The sequence below is a fragment of the Palaemon carinicauda genome, chromosome 36 (assembly GCF_036898095.1).
Source record: "Palaemon carinicauda isolate YSFRI2023 chromosome 36, ASM3689809v2, whole genome shotgun sequence".
Classification (NCBI taxonomy): Eukaryota; Metazoa; Arthropoda; class Malacostraca; order Decapoda; family Palaemonidae; genus Palaemon; species Palaemon carinicauda.
Genome location: NC_090760.1, coordinates 15,710,495 through 15,731,485, shown reverse-complemented (window position 1 = coordinate 15,731,485; position 20,991 = coordinate 15,710,495). Strand labels below are relative to the sequence as shown.

General features: G+C 42.8%; 1 protein-coding gene across 6 annotated transcripts in view; it reads right to left on the bottom strand.

Annotated features, from left to right (window-relative positions):
* Nucleotides 1-20,991, bottom strand: part of LOC137628767 (uncharacterized) — an 80,266-nt gene that overhangs the window by 20,633 nt on the left and 38,642 nt on the right. For all 6 annotated transcript variants that reach the window (XM_068359964.1, XM_068359963.1, XM_068359967.1 and 3 more), the window contains exons 8-9: nt 7,308-7,382; nt 4,610-4,687 (exon numbers count right to left, since the gene is read on the bottom strand). In XM_068359964.1, the coding sequence (XP_068216065.1) occupies nt 4,610-4,687; nt 7,308-7,382 (153 nt within the window). The remainder of the gene's footprint in view (nt 1-4,609; nt 4,688-7,307; nt 7,383-20,991) is intronic.

Here is a 20,991-nt window from a genome sequence, read left to right as displayed (position 1 = left end):
AGTTATGAAAAATCTTATGCAAAAGTGATAAGGAGGAGGCAAGTGGTCTTTCCGAGACATGTAATAAGAGAAAAGAATGAATTTTTGTGCCTTACAGGAACAACAGAGGGGAGAAGAGCGAGAGGTCAGCAAAGGAAAGTGTTACTGGATACCTTACTGGAGAATGTAACAGGTGGACAATTTATATAGAGCTAGACAGAACCAGGAGCAGGAAATTGACAACTCGCGTCCAAGACGTGGCACCTAGATGGACAGATATAGGGTTTTGAGATGACCAAACCTTACAGAAAACATGGATTGTGTACGTATACTGTAAAAATTCCTATCATTACAACCTTTCATTGTATTATCATAGTTTAACTTTTCATCTCCAGTTTTCCTTCTTTTCTACAGAAGGTTCTCAACTTGCAAACTTAATAGGTTCCATGAAGCTGTTTGTAAGTAGAATTGTTTGCTAGTTGAATTTACCCCCAAAAGGACGTACTGGTACGTTTCAAAAAAGCCATCCCTTTACCCCCATGGACGTACCGGTACGTCCTTGCAAAAAAATGCTATAAAATTTTTTTTTTCATATTTTTGATAATTTTTAGAGAAAATTAAGGCTATTAGACCAATTTACAAAAAATATACTGCAAAATGTGCTGGGAAAAAAATAGCCCCCTGGTGGTTAAGGGTTGGAAATTTCCAAATAGCCTGGGGGTAAAAGGGTTAAATCTTGGCCTAGGGTAAGGCTAATCTGAATCCCACGCCTATGATTTCCAGCAGCAAAAGTCGACAAATATTTGGGTTTCATAAAAAATAGGTATTAGGATATTACAAATCTCAATTTTCTTACTGTATTAGTGGGTATAATATAGTTTTAATACAGTATTGTATTTCTTCATCTTATCTTTGTTATTTTCAGTAGCATTTATGTCTGTTATTTTCTTTTCATTCTAACTTATTCCTCTCTCCCCTCTTTCCCGCACTTTTTCCTCTCCATCCACATCCCCTCCCAAACCACACCACCACTCTCTCTGGCTAGCATGACTAATCCTTCCCCATCACCATACTTAAAATATTTTATCTTAATTATTCAATACTTTTTATATCGTTTATTTCCTTATTTCCTTTCCTCATTGGGCTATTTTTCCTCGTTGGAGCCCTTGGGCTTATAGCATCTTGCTTCTCCAACTAGGGTTGTAGCTTAGCTAGTAGTAATAATAATAATAATACTGAGAACCCTCACTTTGCATCTCGGCGAACAGGTGACAAGCACCAATATGCTTTTGAAGACATCTAAAGCAAATTAATAATGACCTGATGAAAATCCTGGGCAATTTTGAGTGCTTCATCTGCCTCCATTTACCTTAGTATCTTTATAAACACATAATCACAACCAAATTAACACTTCTTTTTTTTTCTTGGTACTCAATTCTTCTCTGATATGGTCTTAAATGTAAAGTTTATCAGGCGATAGGATCAGAAGTGTTGACTTAGATATCGGAAATTTTTTTTGCATTTATAAATTTCTGATAAATGAAATACACATTCAAAATCTTTAGCTACAGTAGAATGTACAAGGAAAAATGCCTGGCAATATTTTATAGGCAAAATTGGATTAGTACAATTGAGTCTTTCAGTCGAGAAACATGCCAAGTGCCATTTTTAAAAAGTGTCAGAAATCGCGATTAAAATTTGCCAATTTTCAATCGCGAATTACTCGGTAAATATAATAGCTAGGAGTTTCATATTTGTTATAAATAGTAGCAAATTTTATATTCATAACAAATATGGATTATGTGTTGATAGCTAAGAGAATGTTTGGAAGATTGAAAGACGTTCACGTGTTTAGGGGTATGGCTAACGGTATGTCTGACCATTTTTTGGTGGAAGGAAAATTAGTTGTAGCAAAAGAGTAGGGGAATAGAGTAGGTGGATGTAAAAGGGAGCTAGTGAGGGTTGAAGAGCTAATAAAACCGGGGGTAAAAAGTAAATATCAGGAAAGGTTGAAAATGGCATATGACGAGGTGAGAGTAAGAGAAACTGGTAATTTAGAGGAGGAGTGGAAGTTAGCAAAAGAAAATTTTGTTGGGATTGCAAGTGATGTATGTGGCAAGAAGGTTGTAGGAGGCAGCATGAGGAAGGGCAGTGAATGGTGGAATGAAGGAGTGAAGGTAAAAGTGGAAGAGAAAAAGAGGGCTTTTGAAGAATGGCTGCAGAGTAATAGTATAGAGAAGTATGAAAAATATAGAGAGCAAAAGGTGGAAGTAAAGCGCAAGGTACGTGAGGCAAAGAGCGCAGCTGACTTGAGGTGGGGTCAGGGACTGGGTCAGTCATATGAAGAGAATAAGAAGAAGTTTTGGAAAGAAGTGAAGAGAGTAAGGAAGGCCGGCGCAAGAATTGAAGAGACAGTGAAAGATGGAAATGGAAGGTTGTTAAAAGGAGAGGAGGCAAGGAAAAGGTGGGCGGAATATTTTGAAAGATTGCTGAATGTTGAGGATGATAGGGAGGCAGATATAATTGCGGTTCCAGGTGTTGAGGTGCCAGTGATGGGAGATGAGAATGAGAGAGAGATTACAATAGAGGAAGTGAGGAGAGCACTAGATGAAACGAGAGTAGGAAAAGCATCGGGTATGGATGGTGTGAAAGCTGAGATGTTGAAGGAAGGGGGTGTGACTGTACTTGAATGGTTGGTGAGATTGTTTAATGTGTGTTTTGTGTTGTCAATGGTACCAGTAGATTGGGTCTGTGCATGTATTGTACCACTATATAAGGGTAAGGGAGATGTGCATGAGTGTTGTAATTCAAGAGGTATTAGTTTGTTGAGTGTAGTTGGAAAAGTGTATGGTAGAATACTGATTAATAGGATTAAGGATAAAACAGAGAATGCAATCTTGGAAGTACAGGGTGGTTTTAGAAGAGGTAGGGGTTGTATGAATCAGATTTTTACAGTTAGGCAGATATGCGAGAAATATTTAGCAAAAGGTAAGGAGGTGTATGTTGCGTTTATGGATCTGGAGAAAGCATATGATAGAGTTGATAGGGAAGCAATGTGGAATGTGATGAGTTTATATGGAGTTGGTGGAAGGTTGTTGCAAGCAGTGAAAAGTTTCTACACTGGTAGTAAAGCATGTGTTAGAATAGGAAATGAGGTGAGCGATTGGTTTCCGGTGAGAGTGGGGCTGAGACAGGGATGTGTGATGTCGCCGTGGTTGTTTAACTTGTATGTTGATGGAGTGGTGAGAGAGGTGAATGCTAGAGTGCTTGGACGAGGATTAAAACTGGTAGGCGAGAATGATCATGAATGGGAGGTAAATCAGTTGTTGTTTGCGGATGATACTGTACTGGTAGCAGACACAGAAGAGAAGCTTGACCGACTAGTGACAGAATTTGGAAGGGTGTGTGAGAGAAGGAAGTTGAAAGTTAATGTGGGTAAGAGTAAGGTTATGAGATGTACGAGAAGGGAAGGTGGTGCAAGGTTGAATGTCATGTTGAATGGAGAGTTACTTGAGGAGGTGGATCAGTTTAAGTACTTGGGGTCTGTTGTTGCAGCAAATGGTGGAGTGGAAGCAGATGTACGTCAGAGAGTGAATGAAGGTTGCAAAGTGTTGGGGGCAGTTAAGGGAGTAGTAAAAAATAGAGGATTGGGCATGGATGTAAAGAGAGTTCTATATGAGAAAGTGATTGTACCAACTGTGATGTATGGATCGGAGTTGTGGGGAATGAAAGTGATGGAGAGACAGAAATTGAATGTGTTTGAGATGAAGTGTCTGAGGAGTATGGCTGGTGTATCTCGAGTAGATAGGGTTAGGAACGAAGTGGTGAGGGTGAGAACGGGTGTAAGAAATGAGTTAGCGGCTAGAGTGGATATGAATGTGTTGAGGTGGTTTGGCCATGTTGAGAGAATGGAAAATGGCTGTCTGCTAAAGAAGGTGATGAATGCAAGAGTTGATGGGAGAAGTACAAGAGGAAGGCCAAGGTTTGGGTGGATGGATGGTGTGAAGAAAGCTCTGGGTGATAGGAGGATAGATGTGAGAGAGGCAAGAGAGCGTGCTAGAAATAGGAATGAATGGCGAGCGATTGTGACGCAGTTCCGGTAGGCCCTGCTGCTTCCTCCGGTGCCTTAGATGACCGCGGAGGTAGCAGCAGTAGGGGACTCAGCAGTATGAAGCTTCATCTGTGGTGGAAATGTGGGAGGTTGGGCTGTGGCACCCTAGCAGTACCAGCTGAACTCGGCTGAGTCCCTGGTTAGGCTGGAGGAACGTAGAGAGTAGAGGTCCCCTTTTTGTTTTGTTTCTTGTTGTTGTCGGCTACCCCCCAAAATTGGGGGAAGTGCCTTTGGTATATGTATGTAACAAATATGAAACTCCTAGCTATTATATTTACCGAGTAATTCGCGATTGAAAATTGGCAATTTTCAATCGCGATTTCTGACACTTTTTAAAAATGGCACTTGGCATGTTTCTCGACTGAAAGACTCAATTGTGGGAAGAATATTTACATAATATACAAATGTAACAAACAGTGAATAAAAGCATGTTAACCTGAACTTATGCCAAGGTTCTGTGAAAGACCTCCATGAATCATTAAACTATGGGCTCATTTAAAAAAATTCACTTTGCCTCACCTTTCGATCCACGTGGCCTTCCCCTTTTAGGACGAGGTAGAAATCCGTATGTCGGATCTTCAACCTTTTCCATTTTTCCTAGGGAAAAAAATGTTCAAAAGGTTATAAACTTATCAAAAATAATGGCTACTCAAAATTGTTCCCATCAATTCATCATGAAAAAATGGTGTCTACATAAAAAAAAAATTTTATTCGACCACATACAAAAGCATCCATATTGGAATAAATTTTCTTTTATAAACATGAGTAAATAACTTAATTTAATTATAAACTTTATGCTAGAGGTCAGGCAAAGAGACTTACAAGATCATTTGGCAGTTATATATATTAGAATCATGTTAAAAATGTAAAATGAAATAGTTTGTTAAACTCACTAGAGTATTTAGAAAAACATGATCACACAAAAAATGTTTTAGTTGAAAAAAAAAAACTCAGGTTATCAAAATAGAGATTTTTTGCAGATATCTAACAAGGTCATCTAAAATATTGTTGTCCACAACAAATTCACCTTCAACATAATGTTTCCAATGCAGATTTTGAAGTGCGCACCATAATGAGTTCAATAAAATATATTGTGTTGAACAAAAAAAAAACTCAAGTTATCAAAATAGAGATTTTTTGCAGATATCTAACAAGGTCATCTAAAATATTGTTGTCCACAACAAATTCACCTTCAAGATAATATTTCCAATGCAGATTTTGAAGTGCGCACCATAATGAGTTCAATAAAATGTGTGCGCACCATAATGAGTTCAATAAAATGTGTGCGCACCATAATGAGTTCAATAAAATGTGTGCGCACCATAATGAGTTCAATAAAATGTGTGCGCACCATAATGAGTTCAATAAAATGTGTGCGCACCATAATGAGTTCAATAAAATGTACTGTGTTGAACATATTCTGGCCCGCTGTTTCACTATACTTTGATGAAAGGCTAGTATGATCGATCATAAGTATTGAAATTAATTTTATTAGCAAATCATTCAATACCTTAGATGCCTTGCAGGTTAATGAAAAGGAATCATCAATAAATTCCACAATTATTAGCATAACGCTCCTAGCCGGAAAATAACCTTCAAGTGAGACAAAACCAATGTACACAATGGCTGCCATGGTTTTGTGATGAAAAATGAAACACTTATGTGTTTCTATGCATGCCCACACACAAGCCACTGGTGGGACACTGGTAACCACTGTCCACCGAACATTGACCTGTGTGAGGAGCCCTAATAGCTGAGAAGTACAAACAGAAATGAAAGAATAACCAGCTATGAATAAAGGCCAGTTTACACGGAGAGAGTTCACTGGTGTCAGTAACTAGCGACAAGTAATCTTTCCAGGATATTAACCCTTTTACCCCCAAAGGACGTACTGGTACGTTTCACAAAAGCCATCCCTTTACCCCATGGACGTACCGGTACGTCCTTGCAAAAAAATGCTATAAATTTTTTTTTTTTTTCATATTTTTGATAATTTTTTGAGAAAATTCAGGCATTTTCCAAGAGAATGAGACCAACCTGACCTCTCTATGGCAAAAATTAAGGCTGTTAGAGCAATTTAAAAAAAAAAATATACTGCAAAATGTACTGGGAGGTTAAGGGTTGGAAATTTCCAAATAGCCTGGGGGTAAAAGGGTTAAGAGTTTACACGAGGACACACTGCCTTTGCACGAGGATAGTTTCCTGGTGTCAGTAAAGGATCCCGTTTAGATTTGAAATACTAATTCACATGGAATTAAGACTGGGAGACATGACAATGCTGGAACCAATTCAAAAATTGTTCATTACTTCTCTTGTAGTTTACTTATTTTCTTATTTCCTTTCCTCAATGGGCTACTTTTCCAGGGTGGAGCCCTTGGGCTAATAGCATCCTGCTTTTACAACTAGGGTTGTAGCTTAGCTAGTAATCATAATAATAATAATGATAAAACTAATAGTATCAGCAATAGTAATAAAAGTAGTAGTACTTCTTGAATCCCATGAGCTTTCTCCTTCCCTAACTTATTTGCTTTAGCTCTGAGGTATAAAAGTAATTACATAACTACAGCAAAGATTTGTATCTTCAAATATAGAAAAGTTTGATATTTAAAAAAAAAGGGAATAATTATTCATGTCACCAGTTAGTAAGTAAAATAATTGCAAAATGGCTTAACCCTTTTTCCCCAAAAGGACGTACCGGTACGTCCTTGCAAAAAAATGCTGTAAAATTTTTTGTTTTCATATTTTTTATAATTTTCTTGAGAAAATTCAGGCAGTTTTCAAGAGAATGAGACCAACCTGACCTCTCTATGACAAAAATTAAGGCTGTAAGAGCAATTTAAAAAAAATATACTGCAAAATGTGCTGGGGAAAAAATAACCCCTTGGGGGTTAAGGATTGGAAATTTCCAAAGAGCCTGGGGGTAAAAGGGTTAATAAGAGGTTATTACAGTAACAATATAAAACATAAGACTCAAATAACTCTGCCTATTTTAGTAGCAGGAAGCAGATGGCTCTCAAGGAGTGCTTATAATAAAATAATTTCACCATGCTACTACTAAACCCTTAAAAAACTACGACAATTGAACTACAATTGAGTCTCCTTCTCTACTTGTTAATTCCATCTGGACAGAGAGATATATAAAGTACATTTCTGATTTCAGGAGAGTAAAATGAGCGGTCATAAATATAGCATGTGCGTGATACTTTTATAATCTTACCTATCACTGGTAGTGGTCTGCTCAAGACATTAGTAGATGCTTTGGAGACCATCACAAATGGAATTGCACCATTACCTTAAAAAGAAAAGAATTGAGATTAGGTTCTACGAAAAATTTAAAAAATAATTTATGAGAATGCGGAAGACAGGTAGTGTCTTCCAAAATGGAAATTATCATCAATTTGTCAATGTAAAATAAAGTATGTTTCTATGAGAATAGGTTAGGTTAGCTCTATAAGGTACTAAGTCTAATATATTCTTTTTCCTGCTCACCCTACCAGCTGTGGCACCCTAGCGGTACCAGCTGAACTCGGTTGAGTCCCTTGTTAGGCAGGAGGAACGTAGAGAGTAGAGGTCCCCTTTTTTGTTTTGTTTCGTTTGTTGATGTCGGCTACCCCCCAAAATTGGGGGAAGTGCCTTGGTATATGGATGGACCCTACTAGTTGGAATTAACTTTATAGAAAGCTTTACTTTTTTATTTAATTGAGTCTGCCATTTAATTTGCTGTCAATATTTTCTTTGTCATTTGAATTATAATTTTGATTAAATAATCCGGGTTTATTGAAATACTGCATTATTATTATTCCTATTGTATTGCTTTAATTTGAGTGACATACCTTTGTAATTGTTGGGTAAGAAATTGAGGACTAAATGATTATTACTATTTAGTGATCGTGTAAAATTTCCGATGATTAATTTTCATCATTTGTTGTAGGATTTAATCAGAATACAGTTAGAAACAATGACGTCAACAGCCGGCTTTCCTTTCTCCAACCCTTCTTGGATGTTTGTGCTAAATGTTAGTCATATATTAAGAACACTACCAATTAAAATGGCCAAAATACTTGGAAGGTTTACTTGGTAGGTTGAGAAATGGCCTCCGACTATCAATTCTATGTTTCACAAATGTATAAAGAGCCAACAATAGTAATAAGAAAATTATACTGATTTGTAGTATAACAAACATCTAAACTCCAGATGCAAATAGACAGTGGTGAAAACCACAAAAGCTTTAATAATAATAATAATAATGATGAAAAAAAAAAAAAAAAAAATTAGGACAACAAATCATACTCCATTAAATAAAGGTGCAAAAATTAAACCATATGACAAATTCAGAGATAATTTATATTTTTTCCCTAACTAATGCAAGACTGGAGTTATCTATGTTGATTGTCATTCAGCGAAGCTGGAAGGTACCCATTAGACATTAATTGCAAGGCGGCAACCCTACCTAACCGCTTGAGCGGGTAGGCTAGGGGTGACTGGGGGGTACCTAGTCACCTCTATATATACTCTCACAGCAGTTAGAGATGTCACTTTTGATTACAGGCAGGACTTCTGGGGGGGCAGGTGATGGCGGGTCAATTTATATAATTAACTCCGTTTGTATTAGGAAAAAATAAAAACTATCTCTGAATTTGTCATGTTCCCATACCAACAAACCTTGCGTTATTTATGTGGATGACTCACTCTTAGGTGGGTGGGTCCTAGATCTGGCATGGACACTGACCTGGTTTTACCTAGTACAGTATATGACTGTGGTCTAGGGAAAACTTTGACACCTCGCTGAAATATATAAAGTGAGTATACTCGCGGCCTGTGCAATGCAGTGTAATAGAGGTTGTTGTTTTGTATGAACGCCTTCCGAGTTTATATAAGAAAAACCAGACGTATCCCGTTGCTCCCTCACAGAAAGCAATAAGACATGGAGAGTATAACAATTTTATAACTTATACTAGGCTACACAAGGGAAGTGATAATTACCTGCAGAGGTTGCAGCCAGCTTGCAGATGGACCCATGGTGCTACTGTATATCCCAAGGGAGGGGAAGATTAAGAAAGGAAAGCCCGACATTTTTCTCCTTTATACCAGTCTTAACTTGGGTAACCAATGCCCTCAACCAACTGCTACTTGTCCATCAAGGAGCCTGAGGTATCTTAAACCACTTGTTGGGCAGCTACCACAGGACCGGTAGTGAATGCATCGAGACTCATGTGGGTCACGTCTCTACGGTAATGGGCTGTGAAGGTGGTCTGTTTCTTCCGCACGCCCACTTGGAGAAGTTGAGTTTGAATGCTAGGGAAGTACTAATTTCCGACATCATGGGCTCTAGATCAATGAGCCCGAGGAGGATTGGGAGCTGAGGCACTTTCGATTACTTGGCGGATCCAGGAGGAAACCGTGATTTTGGTGATCCTCCTCTTTACTCTCCCTGAACTAACAAACAGGTATACTAGTCGGGGCCGTATTGCTGCTGTGCATTCAAGATAGTATCTCAAACTCCTCACTAAGAATAGTAACAACTGATCTGGGTCATTGGTTACAGAGTTAAGACTCACAATCTGAAAGGGCCAGAATCTATGGTCCAGCACCCCCGACTTTCAGTCTTAGCAATAAACTCGGGGACGAAGCCGAGTGTCGCTTCCCCCCCACCCCTTGAATGGGCGATGTCATATGAAAGACCATGAAGTTCGTCGACTCTCTTTGGTTAGTTGCATGGCGTAATGGTTCGTAACAAGGTCCTTTCAAGGATCTCAAAACACGAACCACGTTCCAAGGAGGAGGCCTATTCTCTGACTGCAGGCAAGTGATCTCATAACTCTGTATGAAAAAAAAAAAAAAAAAATTCCAACGAAGGGGAAATATCCACTCCCTTCAGCTTAAAAGGCAAGACTTAAGGCTCAGCGATAGCCTTACACTGCCGATATCGAAAGGAGCTTCTCCTCCCAAAGGTATACAAGGCTCTCCACTATTACTGGAATAGTGGCATCATGTAGAGAGATAGTCCATCCAGGACTATTACCACAGAATACTCTCCATTTTGCCTGGTAAAGCAAGGCTGAGGACCTACACAAGTATCCAGACATTCGCTCTGTAACTTATTGTGAAAATCCCTTCTGAGAGAGGAGACGCTGGAGTCTCTACGCGAGTCGTTCGAGTAGATCTGGTCATGGAAGAAGTTCTCTCGGTAGATTTCCTAGAAGTGACAGGTGGTCTGGAAACTACTCTGTATGATGCCATAGCTGAGCTACAAGGGTCATCATTAAATCTTTGAATGCTCTGGTTTGGTTGAGCAGTCTCCTCATCAGACAAAACGGGGGAAAGGCGTACACGTCGATGTTGTCCCACCGTAATTGGAATGCATCTTCCCATGGAGCCTGAGGGTCTGGGACTGGAGAACAGTACAGTGGCAGCTTGCTGTTCAGAGATGTTGCGAACAGGTCTACAGTCAGGGAACCCTACAAAGTCAGGACTTAGTTGTCTATCTGACGATTCAAAGACCATTCGGAGCCTACTATCTGAGTCGCTATGTTCAGATTGTACGCGAGCACATTCCTCTGGCCAAGAATGGATCGAGCTGACAGACACACCGAATGTTCTTCTGACCATCTATGGATCTTTATGGCAAGATGGGATAGAGGCTGCGAAAAGGTAACGCCCTTACAGTGGTGTTGTCGCTCTGGCACCTTTCTGACTCTGACCAGAGGCCGGAGATCGTATGGTGCAGCAGGTGAGCCCACCCACCATTCTTTTAATGCATCTGTGAAGAGCATCAAATCCAGAGAGGGAACAAGAAGATCCTGGCCTCGTCGAAGGTTTTCATCTACCATCCACCAACTCAAATCTGTTACCTGATTCTGAGTTATTGTAACTAAGGTGCCCGGTGGATCAGTGTTAGTTCCACATGGACTTCAGCTGCCACTGCAGCGATCTTATCCTGAGGTGGCCGTTTGGAACAAGACAGGTGAGAGAGGTCAGATGGCCTAACAGACTCAACCAATGAGAGGCTGGAAGAACTTTTTTCCTGAGGAAGGGTGCGGTCCACTTCCTTCAGTCTGTGTACTCTTTCGTCTGATGGGAACTCTCTTGGACGGTGTCTATGATCATACCGAGGTATACCAGTCTCTGGGAAGGTTGCAGTAATGACTTCTCGTGATTTATCAGAACCCCCACGTCCTGAAAAAACTCAAGAAGCATGTCCCGGTGATAAAAAAGGGTCATCTTCGAGTCTGCTAGGATCAACCAGTCGTCCAAATATCTGAGAAGACGAATGCCATTCCTGTGACCCCTGAGCTGTTGGGAGGCCAAAGCATATAACCTTGAACTGGTATGTCTTTTCCTCATGTATGAATCTTAGATACTTCCTTGAAGACGGATAGATTTGGGTCTGGAAGTATGCGTCCTTCAGATCCAGTGTGCACAGAAGTCCCTTGGACGAACTGCTTGATTGACCGTGTCTGCCGTCTCCATTCTGAATTGAGTCTGTTGAACAAACTTGTTCAGAGGAGAGAGATCAATAACTGGTCTCCAGCCTCCAGTCGCCTTTTTCATCAGAAAAATTTGACTGTAGAAGCCAGTGGACCCATCCTCAACCTCTTGGAGAGTGCCCTTCTGCAGCATGATCTGGACTTTGGCCCTGAAGACCAGCTCCTTTACGGATCCCTTCGCAACAGTTCGTTTTCTCTTTGCCTACACATACACCGAATAGTCTGGCCTATTCTTTACTTATTCTCCTTTATCCTTATACACCTGACAACACTGAGATCACCAAACAATTCTTCTTCACGCAAGGGGTTACTGCACTATAATTGTTCAGTGGCCACTTTCCTCTTGCTAAGGGTAGAAAAGACTTTTTAGCTATGGTATGCAGCTCTTCTAGGAGGAGGACACTCCAAAATCAAACTATTGTTCTCTAGTCTTGGGTAAAGCCATAGCCTCTGTACCATGGTCTTCCACTGTCTTGGGATGGAGTTTTCTTGCTCGAGGGTACACTGGGGCACACAATTCTATCTAATTTCTCTTCCTCTTGTTTTATTAAAATTTATATTTATATAGGAGATATTCATTTTATTATAGTTACTCTTCTTAAAAATTTTTATTTTTCATTTTTCCTTTCCTCACTGGGCTATTTTCCCTGTTGGAGCCCCTGGGCTTATAGCATCCTGCTTTTCCCACTAGGGTTGTAGCTCATCAAGTAATAATAATAATAATAATAAAAGTTTGGATGCACTGGATCCAGTCAAAAAGGAGGGAGAGATTCAATGAATGGGACACGATACCCTAGGCCAATCACTTCAACCGTCCAGGGATCTGCCTCGCGGAGCTACCACCCCTGCCAGTGGAGCTGTAGGCATCCTTCCACACATGGTGGGTGGTGAGGAATGGCACTCCTACTGGGAGGGACCACCTCACCTACCTCCCTTTCCTCCTTTCCTTCCTCTGAAGGACTTGGAGCCTTTCTGCCCTTTGAGTGGAAAGAGTGCAATAGAAACTCAAGAGCCCGGGGACCTGACAACAGGAAAGACTTTGTAGTCTTCCTGGCCGACTCCTTTGGAAGATCATGGGAGAGAACCATGAAGCCTAAGGATCCCAGCCATAGATCGAGCCACGAAGCAGCCTGCATGGTGTACTCCCCCCCCTCTCTACGTTCAGGAGCTCAACTGCCAGAGGGAGGTCTTCAGAGAGGAGAGGGTCTGAGTTGGTACAGCCTTCGTTAGGGACCCTACTGAAGGGTCGAGGGTCATGGTGGAACGTGGTTCCCCTTCGATCTAGTAATATTTCCTTTGTAGAACAAAAGGAAGTGGAAGGGACCGAGAGGAGGAACCTGCCCTCAAGGAAATAGAAGTTCCAGCTATATGAGCCATAGCTTTCCTCTTGCCGATTGTCAAACCCTTGGACCAGGGCAGAGCCTTACCGGATCTGGATGGCTTCTGGGTCTCGAATATCTAGTCGAGAACCATATCCTTCCCTTCCTGGATGGTGGAACAAGGAATGGACAGCTGATTGATGACCCTCATACACGCAAGGACCTGCCAAAAGGTATGCTCCGACTCACGTCTCTCCTGTTCAAAGTGATAATTCGGACTGGCCGCCTTTGGAACATTCTCGTCCTCAGAATCTAAGGGGTCGTCCATCTCCAAGCTCAGAGCCTGGGCTAGGTCATGGTCATCAAAAGAATCACAGGGAGGACCCACCACAGGGGACCCTCTCTGTGCCTCAGCCATTCTAGCTTCCCGTGCCAGATCGTTCTTGGGTTTCATCTTAGTGTCCTTCAATTCCCTACGCACAGGATGTTCCTCCGCAGACTTAGGAGGGGGAACCTACAAAGTTTTCAAACACTTGACAAAGCCTTGGCAGTAGGTACTGAAGGCACTATTCAATTTCTTGATGGTTGAAGGGATGGATCGTGATCTCCCTAGGAGATCCTATGTCCCTACTCGTCCTAGGATGGATGATATCGGTGTGAGGTGGTTACGCCTCTCATCCTTCTCTTCTGCTTCTTAGTGATGACCTCCTTTATCTTTACTGGAGTAAAAAGTAAGTAGGCCATGTAAGAATCAAAAGAATAGGACCTTCAGCACACGATTGGAATGGAGATGATCTACGCACTCTGCCCGTCATCAACTTTCTTCTAGGGTCCAGACTCCCAGATGACGAACTCGACAAAGGTTCCAGGGGGATCCTAGGGATTGCCTTGACTGGAACAGTCGGAGGTTGTGACGGTGTAGGAGCCACGTTCAGAGTCTTCAGGAGGGTGGAGATGAACGTATTCACCCACGGAGGAAGCTCTGAACTTCTAGGTACACCCTGGAATTCCCTAGGAGAGTGTTCTTTGGGTGGAACTCCCGAAGGAGCTCCAGTTGGAGGAGGTGATAACCTCTGAGGCAGAGGAACCCTTCGGGAGCGAAGGAAGGTCCGTGATAATAGGCACATCCGCGATCCTACTGGGAGGCTCCTTGAATCCTTCTGGAAAAGGTGCCGGTCTTCAGCTGGAGGTGGAAGACGCAGAGGGTAGAGGTGAAGGTATTGGTACCACACTTGCTCGCGGTTCTGACACATCTGTTTGTAAATTGCTCGCGGAAATCATCGATTTGCTCATGAAATCACGAGATTCACGTGCAAATCGCGAGTTTCAAGCGTTAACTGACGCAATTCACGAGCAAAAGGGCTCGCAACTGGAGCACTAAGAGCCAAAGAGGAAGAGGAAGGTCTAACGCCTTCCTGCTGCCCCAGAAAAGCACCTACGTCCGACGAAGTACGCAGAGGAGGCTTTTGAGTAGGGACTACTCTAGTTGGAGAACGTGTCACAGCAGGAAGCGTTTCCAAGCGTGCGTAGATCAACGCTTTGCTAAAAATCCCCAGGAGATTAAAGGCACTGGGGGTTTAGCTGGACGCCTGTTTGAGGAATGGTCATTCTCATCTTCAGGTCCGGTCCGAGGTCATTTGGAAGGTCTGGTTGAGGGGCTACATGCTGATGGACTGCGCGTACGCCTACCTCTACCTCTGGACGAGGAACGTCTAGACCTTGATCGAGATGTTCATGATCGTGAATGAGGTGTTCGTGAAAGGCGTTTAGCGCTCGTTCGAGTACAGCGTAAACGTCGCGAATGCGTATCGTGCGAACATGAGCATCGGCCTCGCGAATGAGAACGCCATTCTCGTGAACAGTACCCTCGCAAGCGTTAACGTCCCCCTCATGAACGGGAGAATTTTTCTCGGGAGCGCGAGCACCGTTCTCATAATCCAGATCGCAGAGATCTTGAACGCGAGCGTCTGGACCTAGGTCTAAACATTGCTCATGATCATGTAGGAAGCTATCGCAAGACTCGTCCTTGTGAAGAGGAACACCTCCGAGGAGAGCGTTGAAACCGGAGGTCTCATTAGCACGAGCACCTTCTAGAAGAAGAGCGCTCGGATCATGATGACCTACGATTCATCAGAACTTTCGATCATCGCAAACGGCAATCAGGGGAAGATAGTCCAGAAGGGAGAGGCGATGGTGATGCTTGTCCCTTAATGCTGCTGGTGGTAGGAGCACTGGTCCCCAGAAGATCTACACCTGCAACCTGCAGGTTCCTGTGGGGAGAAACCATGGGTTGAAGATAAGGGGACGACGAGATCATAGAATGGAGAGAGAGTTCGTCATCAGCAAGGGGTCGGAGAGGTGAATGTGAGCGATCACCTTGTCCACACAGGGAAGGGCCAGGAGAGGGCGAGAGATGAACTTCGCATATTTCCAGAGCGTGAGATGTTGAAGGCTCTGGAGAAGGGTCATTCCTGGCACCACGCTGAAGGCGGCGCAGCAGCTCCTCCTTAGAAGAGGGTCCTGAAATCCAAAAAGTTGGCCACCCCTGCACCAGATCTGAAAGGGAGAAAGGCTCGCCAGCAGCTGGAGGAGAAGTTGCTACTCTAGGGGAAGCAACAACCACCCAGGTACCCCAGGGTTGCCAAGGAAACTGTCGATCTGTGCTCCTACTCAATCGTCCCTCGGAAGAGAGCGAGCTAGAAGGAGCTTTTGAGAGAGAGATTTGGGGGTGTGAGAAGAGGAATCCGCTTTGCTCGTCCCTTTGGGAGAACGGTCGAGCTTCGTCTTCTTCTTCCTACGCCGCCCAAATTTCTCCCATTGGGAGCCAGACCACTCCCTACACTCTGCGCAGGGAGAACCCTACTCGCACCGATGCCCTTGGCACGTAGGACACACAGAATGCGTGTCTGTCTCCAACGACGACATGACGGTCCCATACGCGGCACCCTCGCGCCCTGGACAGGTTTGCATGATGAAGGCAATCGCACGAGAAGACACGCACACCTGAAAAGAAAAAGAATTGAAAAAGTCCAATGACAGTCAGGAAGACAGCGGACACACCCGATCTCTACTGAGCCAAAAGAAAAAGTGACATCTCTCACTGCTGTGAGAATATAATAGAGGCGGCTGGGTACCGCCAAACCACCCCAAGCCTACCCGCTCGAGCGGTTAAGCAGGGTTGCCACCTTGCAATTATAGTCTAATGGCTACATTACAGCTAAGCTGATAGATATTCGACATAAATAACAGAAGGTTTGTTAGTATAGGAAAAAATAACTATTGCTCATCTATCACTACCATGAATATCCCTAATAGAAACCATATCAATTGGCGAAACTAACAGACGCTAACATTGACCATACAAACAGAGATCGTACAGTAATTAAAAAATTTCTACAACTTGAACTCATCCTACATTAGGTCAAAATACCAGAAAATACCATAAAAGGATGAATTACTGTATATTACAGGACTCCTAGAACAATTTAAACAATGGACCATGGGAGAAAACAGTACCTAAGTACAATGCTTGAATTCGCCTGACGGCTGAAAGCCAATAGATCTAACAATCCTTTTACCTGCTTCAGTGTTGCATATACAGTACTTATTTTCATTATTGGCTTTTTGTCTTACAACATTTTGTGACAAACAATAAGGAAACCAAGTGGAGGAATGGTTTTTCATCTAGGAACATTTAGTGACAAACAAGAGGGAAACTGAGTAGAGGATTGGGTTTTTTATCGAAGAACATTTAGTGACAAACAATAGAAAAACCAATTAAAGGATTGTTTTTTTGTCTAGGAATATTTAGTGACAAACAATAGGAAAACCAATTAGAGGATTGTTTTTCGTCTAGGAACGTTTAATGACAAACAAAATGAAAAACCAATAGAGGATTGGGTTTTGTCCAAGAACATTTAGTGACAACAACTTAGTAGAGCATCTGAACTAAAGAGCCGTCCAGTATTAGTTCCAAAGCAAACAATTTTAGCCACTGATAATTATTTGAAATATGCAACGACTACTAAGAGTATACTGCTCACAATACTTTGGCAGAGACCCTTAAACAACAACAGCGACCCTTTCTGCCTTTTGAATTTTCCTCCATTGCCTCTAATCTCGTCCCATTCAGTTCTGAAACTTTTTAATTTCCTATTGAAGAATAAATCCTCCTGATAAAGCTTTATTGCAATTATGACTATTCTAAGGTTAACCAGCCAAATCAGAAGAAACTCCCACTACATTAACATCTTAAGTACAATTCTACGGTAGACACAGCTTGGGTGAATGTAAATCCTGAACAAGACCAAATAAAAATCCTGTACGTTAGACAAAATAAAACTAGAATCCCATGTACTTCATCCTTCCAAACCTAAAAGCATCCTGCTTTTCCGACTAGGGTTGTAGCTTAACAAGTAATTTATAAAAATGATATTTTAATTATAAAATAAATTTTTGAATATACTTACCCGGTGAATATATAATAGCTGCAACTCTGTTGCTCGACAGACACATACAATAAAAACTCGCCAGCGATCGCTATACAGGTTGCGGGTGTGCCCACCAGCGCCAACTGTCGGCCAGATACCACTCTCGATGTAAACAAAGACTCAATTTCTTCCCATCCCACTGCGTCTCTATTGGGGAGGAAGGGAGGGTCGTTTAATTTATATATTCACCGGGTAAGTATATTCAAAAATTTATTTTATAATTAAAATATCATTTTTAAATATTTAACTTAGCCGGTGAATATATAATAGCTGATTCACACCCAAGGAGGTGGGTAGAGACCAGAGTTAAATATGTTTACATCGTATAAGCTAAGAGTTTTTTATTTCATTTTGGCAGTTATCAATATAACAAAACCAAAATAAATAGGTACCTGGTAAGGAAGTCGACTTAGACGATTACTCTGCCTTGTAAGTACGTCTTCCTTACGGAGCCCAGCGATCCTCTTAGGATGCTGACAGACCCCCAGGAGCTGAAGTATCAAGGGCTGCAACCCATACAACAGGACCTCATCAAACCCCTAATCTGGGCGCTCTCAAGAAATGACTTTGACCACCCGCCAAATCAACCAGGATGCGAAAGGCTTCTTAGCCTTCCGGACAACCCATAAAAACAACATTAAAACATTTCAAGAGACAGATTAAAAGGGTATGGAATTAGGGAATTGTAGTGGTTGAGCCCTCACCCACTACTGCACTCGCTGCTACGAATGGTCCCAGTGTGTAGCAGTTCTCGTAAAGAGACTGGACATCTTTCAAGTAAGATGACGCGAACACTGACTTGCTTCTCCAATAGGTTGCGTCCATGATACTTTGCAGAGATCTATTTTGCTTAAAGGCCACGGAAGTTGCTACAGCTCTAACCTCGTGCGTCTTAACCTTAAGCAAAGATCGGTCTTCCTCACTCAAGTGTGAATGAGCTTCTCGTATTAACAATCTGATAAAATATGACAAAGCATTCTTTGACATAGGCAAGGATGGTTTCTTAACCGAACACCATAACGTTTCAGATTGCCCTCGTAAAGGTTTAGTACGAGCTAAGTAGAACTTAAGAGCTCTAACAGGGCATAAGACTCTTTCTAGTTCATTGCCTACGATCTCCGATAAGCTAGGAATATCGAAAGATTTAGGCCAAGGACGAGAAGGTAGCTTATTTTTGGCTAGGAAACCAAGTTGCAGAGAACAAGTAGCTTTTTCTGACGAAAACCCGATGTTCTTGCTGAAGGCATGAAGCTCACTGACTCTTTTAGCCGAGGCTAAGCATACCAGGAAAAGTGTCTTAAGAGTGAGATCTTTCAGGGAGGCTGACTGTAAAGGCTCAAACCTGTCTGACATGAGGAATCTTAGGACCACGTCTAAATTCCACCCAGGAGTAGCCAAACGACGCTCCTTAGAGGTCTCGAAAGACTTAAGGAGGTCTTGCAGATCTTTATTGTTGGAAAGATCTAAGCCTCTATGCCGGAAGACCGAAGCCAACATGCTTCTGTAGCCCTTGATAGTAGGAGCTGAAAGGGATCGTACTTTTCTCAGGTATAAGAGAAAATCAGCTATTTGGGCTACAGAGGTACTGGTCGAGGATACGGAAACTGACTTGCACCAGTCTCGGAAGACTTCCCACTTCGATTGGTAGACTCTAATGGTAGACGCTCTCCTTGCTCTAGCAATCGCACTGGCTGCCTCCTTCGAAAAGCCTCTAGCTCTCGAGAGTCTTTCGATAGTCTGAAGGCAGTCAGACGAAGAGCGTGGAGGCTTTGGTGTACCTTCTTTACGTGTGGTTGACGTACGTCTACTCTTAGAGGAAGACTTCTGGGAACGTCTACTAGCCATCGAAGTACCTCGGTGAACCATTCTCTCGCGGGCCAGAGGGGAGCAACTAACGTCAACCTTGTCCCTTCGTGAGAGGCGAATTTCTGCAGTACCTTGTTGACAATCTTGAATGGTGGGAATGCGTAAAGATCTAGATGTGACCAATCTAGGAGGAAGGCATCTATATGTATTGCTGCTGGGTCCGGGACTGGAGAGCAATAGATTGGAAGCCTCTTGGTCAGTGAGGTTGCAGAGAGATCTATGGTGGGTTGACCCCAAGTCGTCCAAAGTCTCTTGCACACATCCTTGTGGAGGGTCCATTCGGTTGGAATTACTTGACCTTTCCGACTGAGACAATCTGCTAGGACGTTCAAGTCGCCCTGGATGAACCTCGTTACTAGGGAGATGCCTCGATCTTTTGACCAGATGAGCAGGTCCCTTGCGATCTCGTACAAAGTCAGTGAGTGGGTACCTCCCTGTTTGGAAATGTACGCCAAGGCCGTGGTGTTGTCCGAGTTTACCTCCACCACCTTGCCTCGAAGGATATTCTCGAAGCTTATCAAGGCCAGATGAACCACCAAAAGCTCCTTGCTGTTGATATGCATGCTCCTCTGACTCGAGTTCCACAGACCTGAGCATTCCCGACCGTCCAGCGTCGCGCCCCAGCCCAAGTCCGATGCGTCCGAGAAGAGAACGTGGTTGGGTATCTGAACTGCCAGGGGAAGACCCTCTCGTAGGCTGATATTGTCCTTCCATCAAGTCAGACTAGACTTTATCTTTTCGGAAATCGGGATCGAGACCGCCTCTAGCGTCTTGTCCTTTTTCCAGTGAAAAGCCAGATGGAATTGAAGAGGACGGAGGTGTAGCCTTCCTAGCGAGACAAATTGCTCCAGGGATGACAGCGTCCCTACCAGACTCATCCACAGCCTGACTGAGCAGCGTTCTTTCTTCAGCATCTTCTGGATGGAGAGCAGGGCTTGATCTATTCTGGGGGCCGACGGAAAAGCCCGAAAAACTTGACTGTGAATCTCCATCCCTAAATACAGAATAGTTTGGGATGGGACCAGCTGTGACTTTTCCAAATTGACTAGGAGTCCCAATTCCTTGGTCAGATCTAGAGTCCAATTGAGATCCTTCAGACAGCGATGACTGGAAGAGGCTCTGAGAAGCCAGTCGTCCAAGTACAGGGAGGCTCTGATCTCCGATAGCTCGAAACTGGTACCCCACATTCCTGTAAACAAACCTCAGAAACGGTTGGGAATCCGGGTGTATAGGAATGTGGAAGTATGCCTCCTGAAGGTCGAGAGAGACCATCCAGTCGCCTTCCATAAATGCTGTCAAGACAGCCTGGTAGACTTCATCGTGAAGTTTGTCTTGACAATGAATACATTGAGCGCACTTGCCTCTTACGTACTCCTGCAGTGAACATGGCTGCCAAATCATGGAGCCATCCCTGAGGGACTTGTCCCTGCAGAGAACGTGGCTGTCAGATCATTGGAGCCATCCCTGAAAGCCTTGTTTATGCATGACATAATTGTACAGCAAAACTTCAAAGGCTCGAAAACAGCTGTGAAGTTGACCTGTAAAATCTAGGAGCGTCTCCTGGCCAGGCTCCAAGGAGAGTCTACGAGATTTGTGAAGTCTATCTGGGCAGAGGCAGGAACTCCCAAGCCGAGAACTTCTCTCGTGTCATATCAGACTCTCGCTCTATAAGCCAGTTTAAAAGAAGGGAAAGCAAAGGCTATATCCCCCAAACTCCTCCTGGTGATAAACCAGTCGCC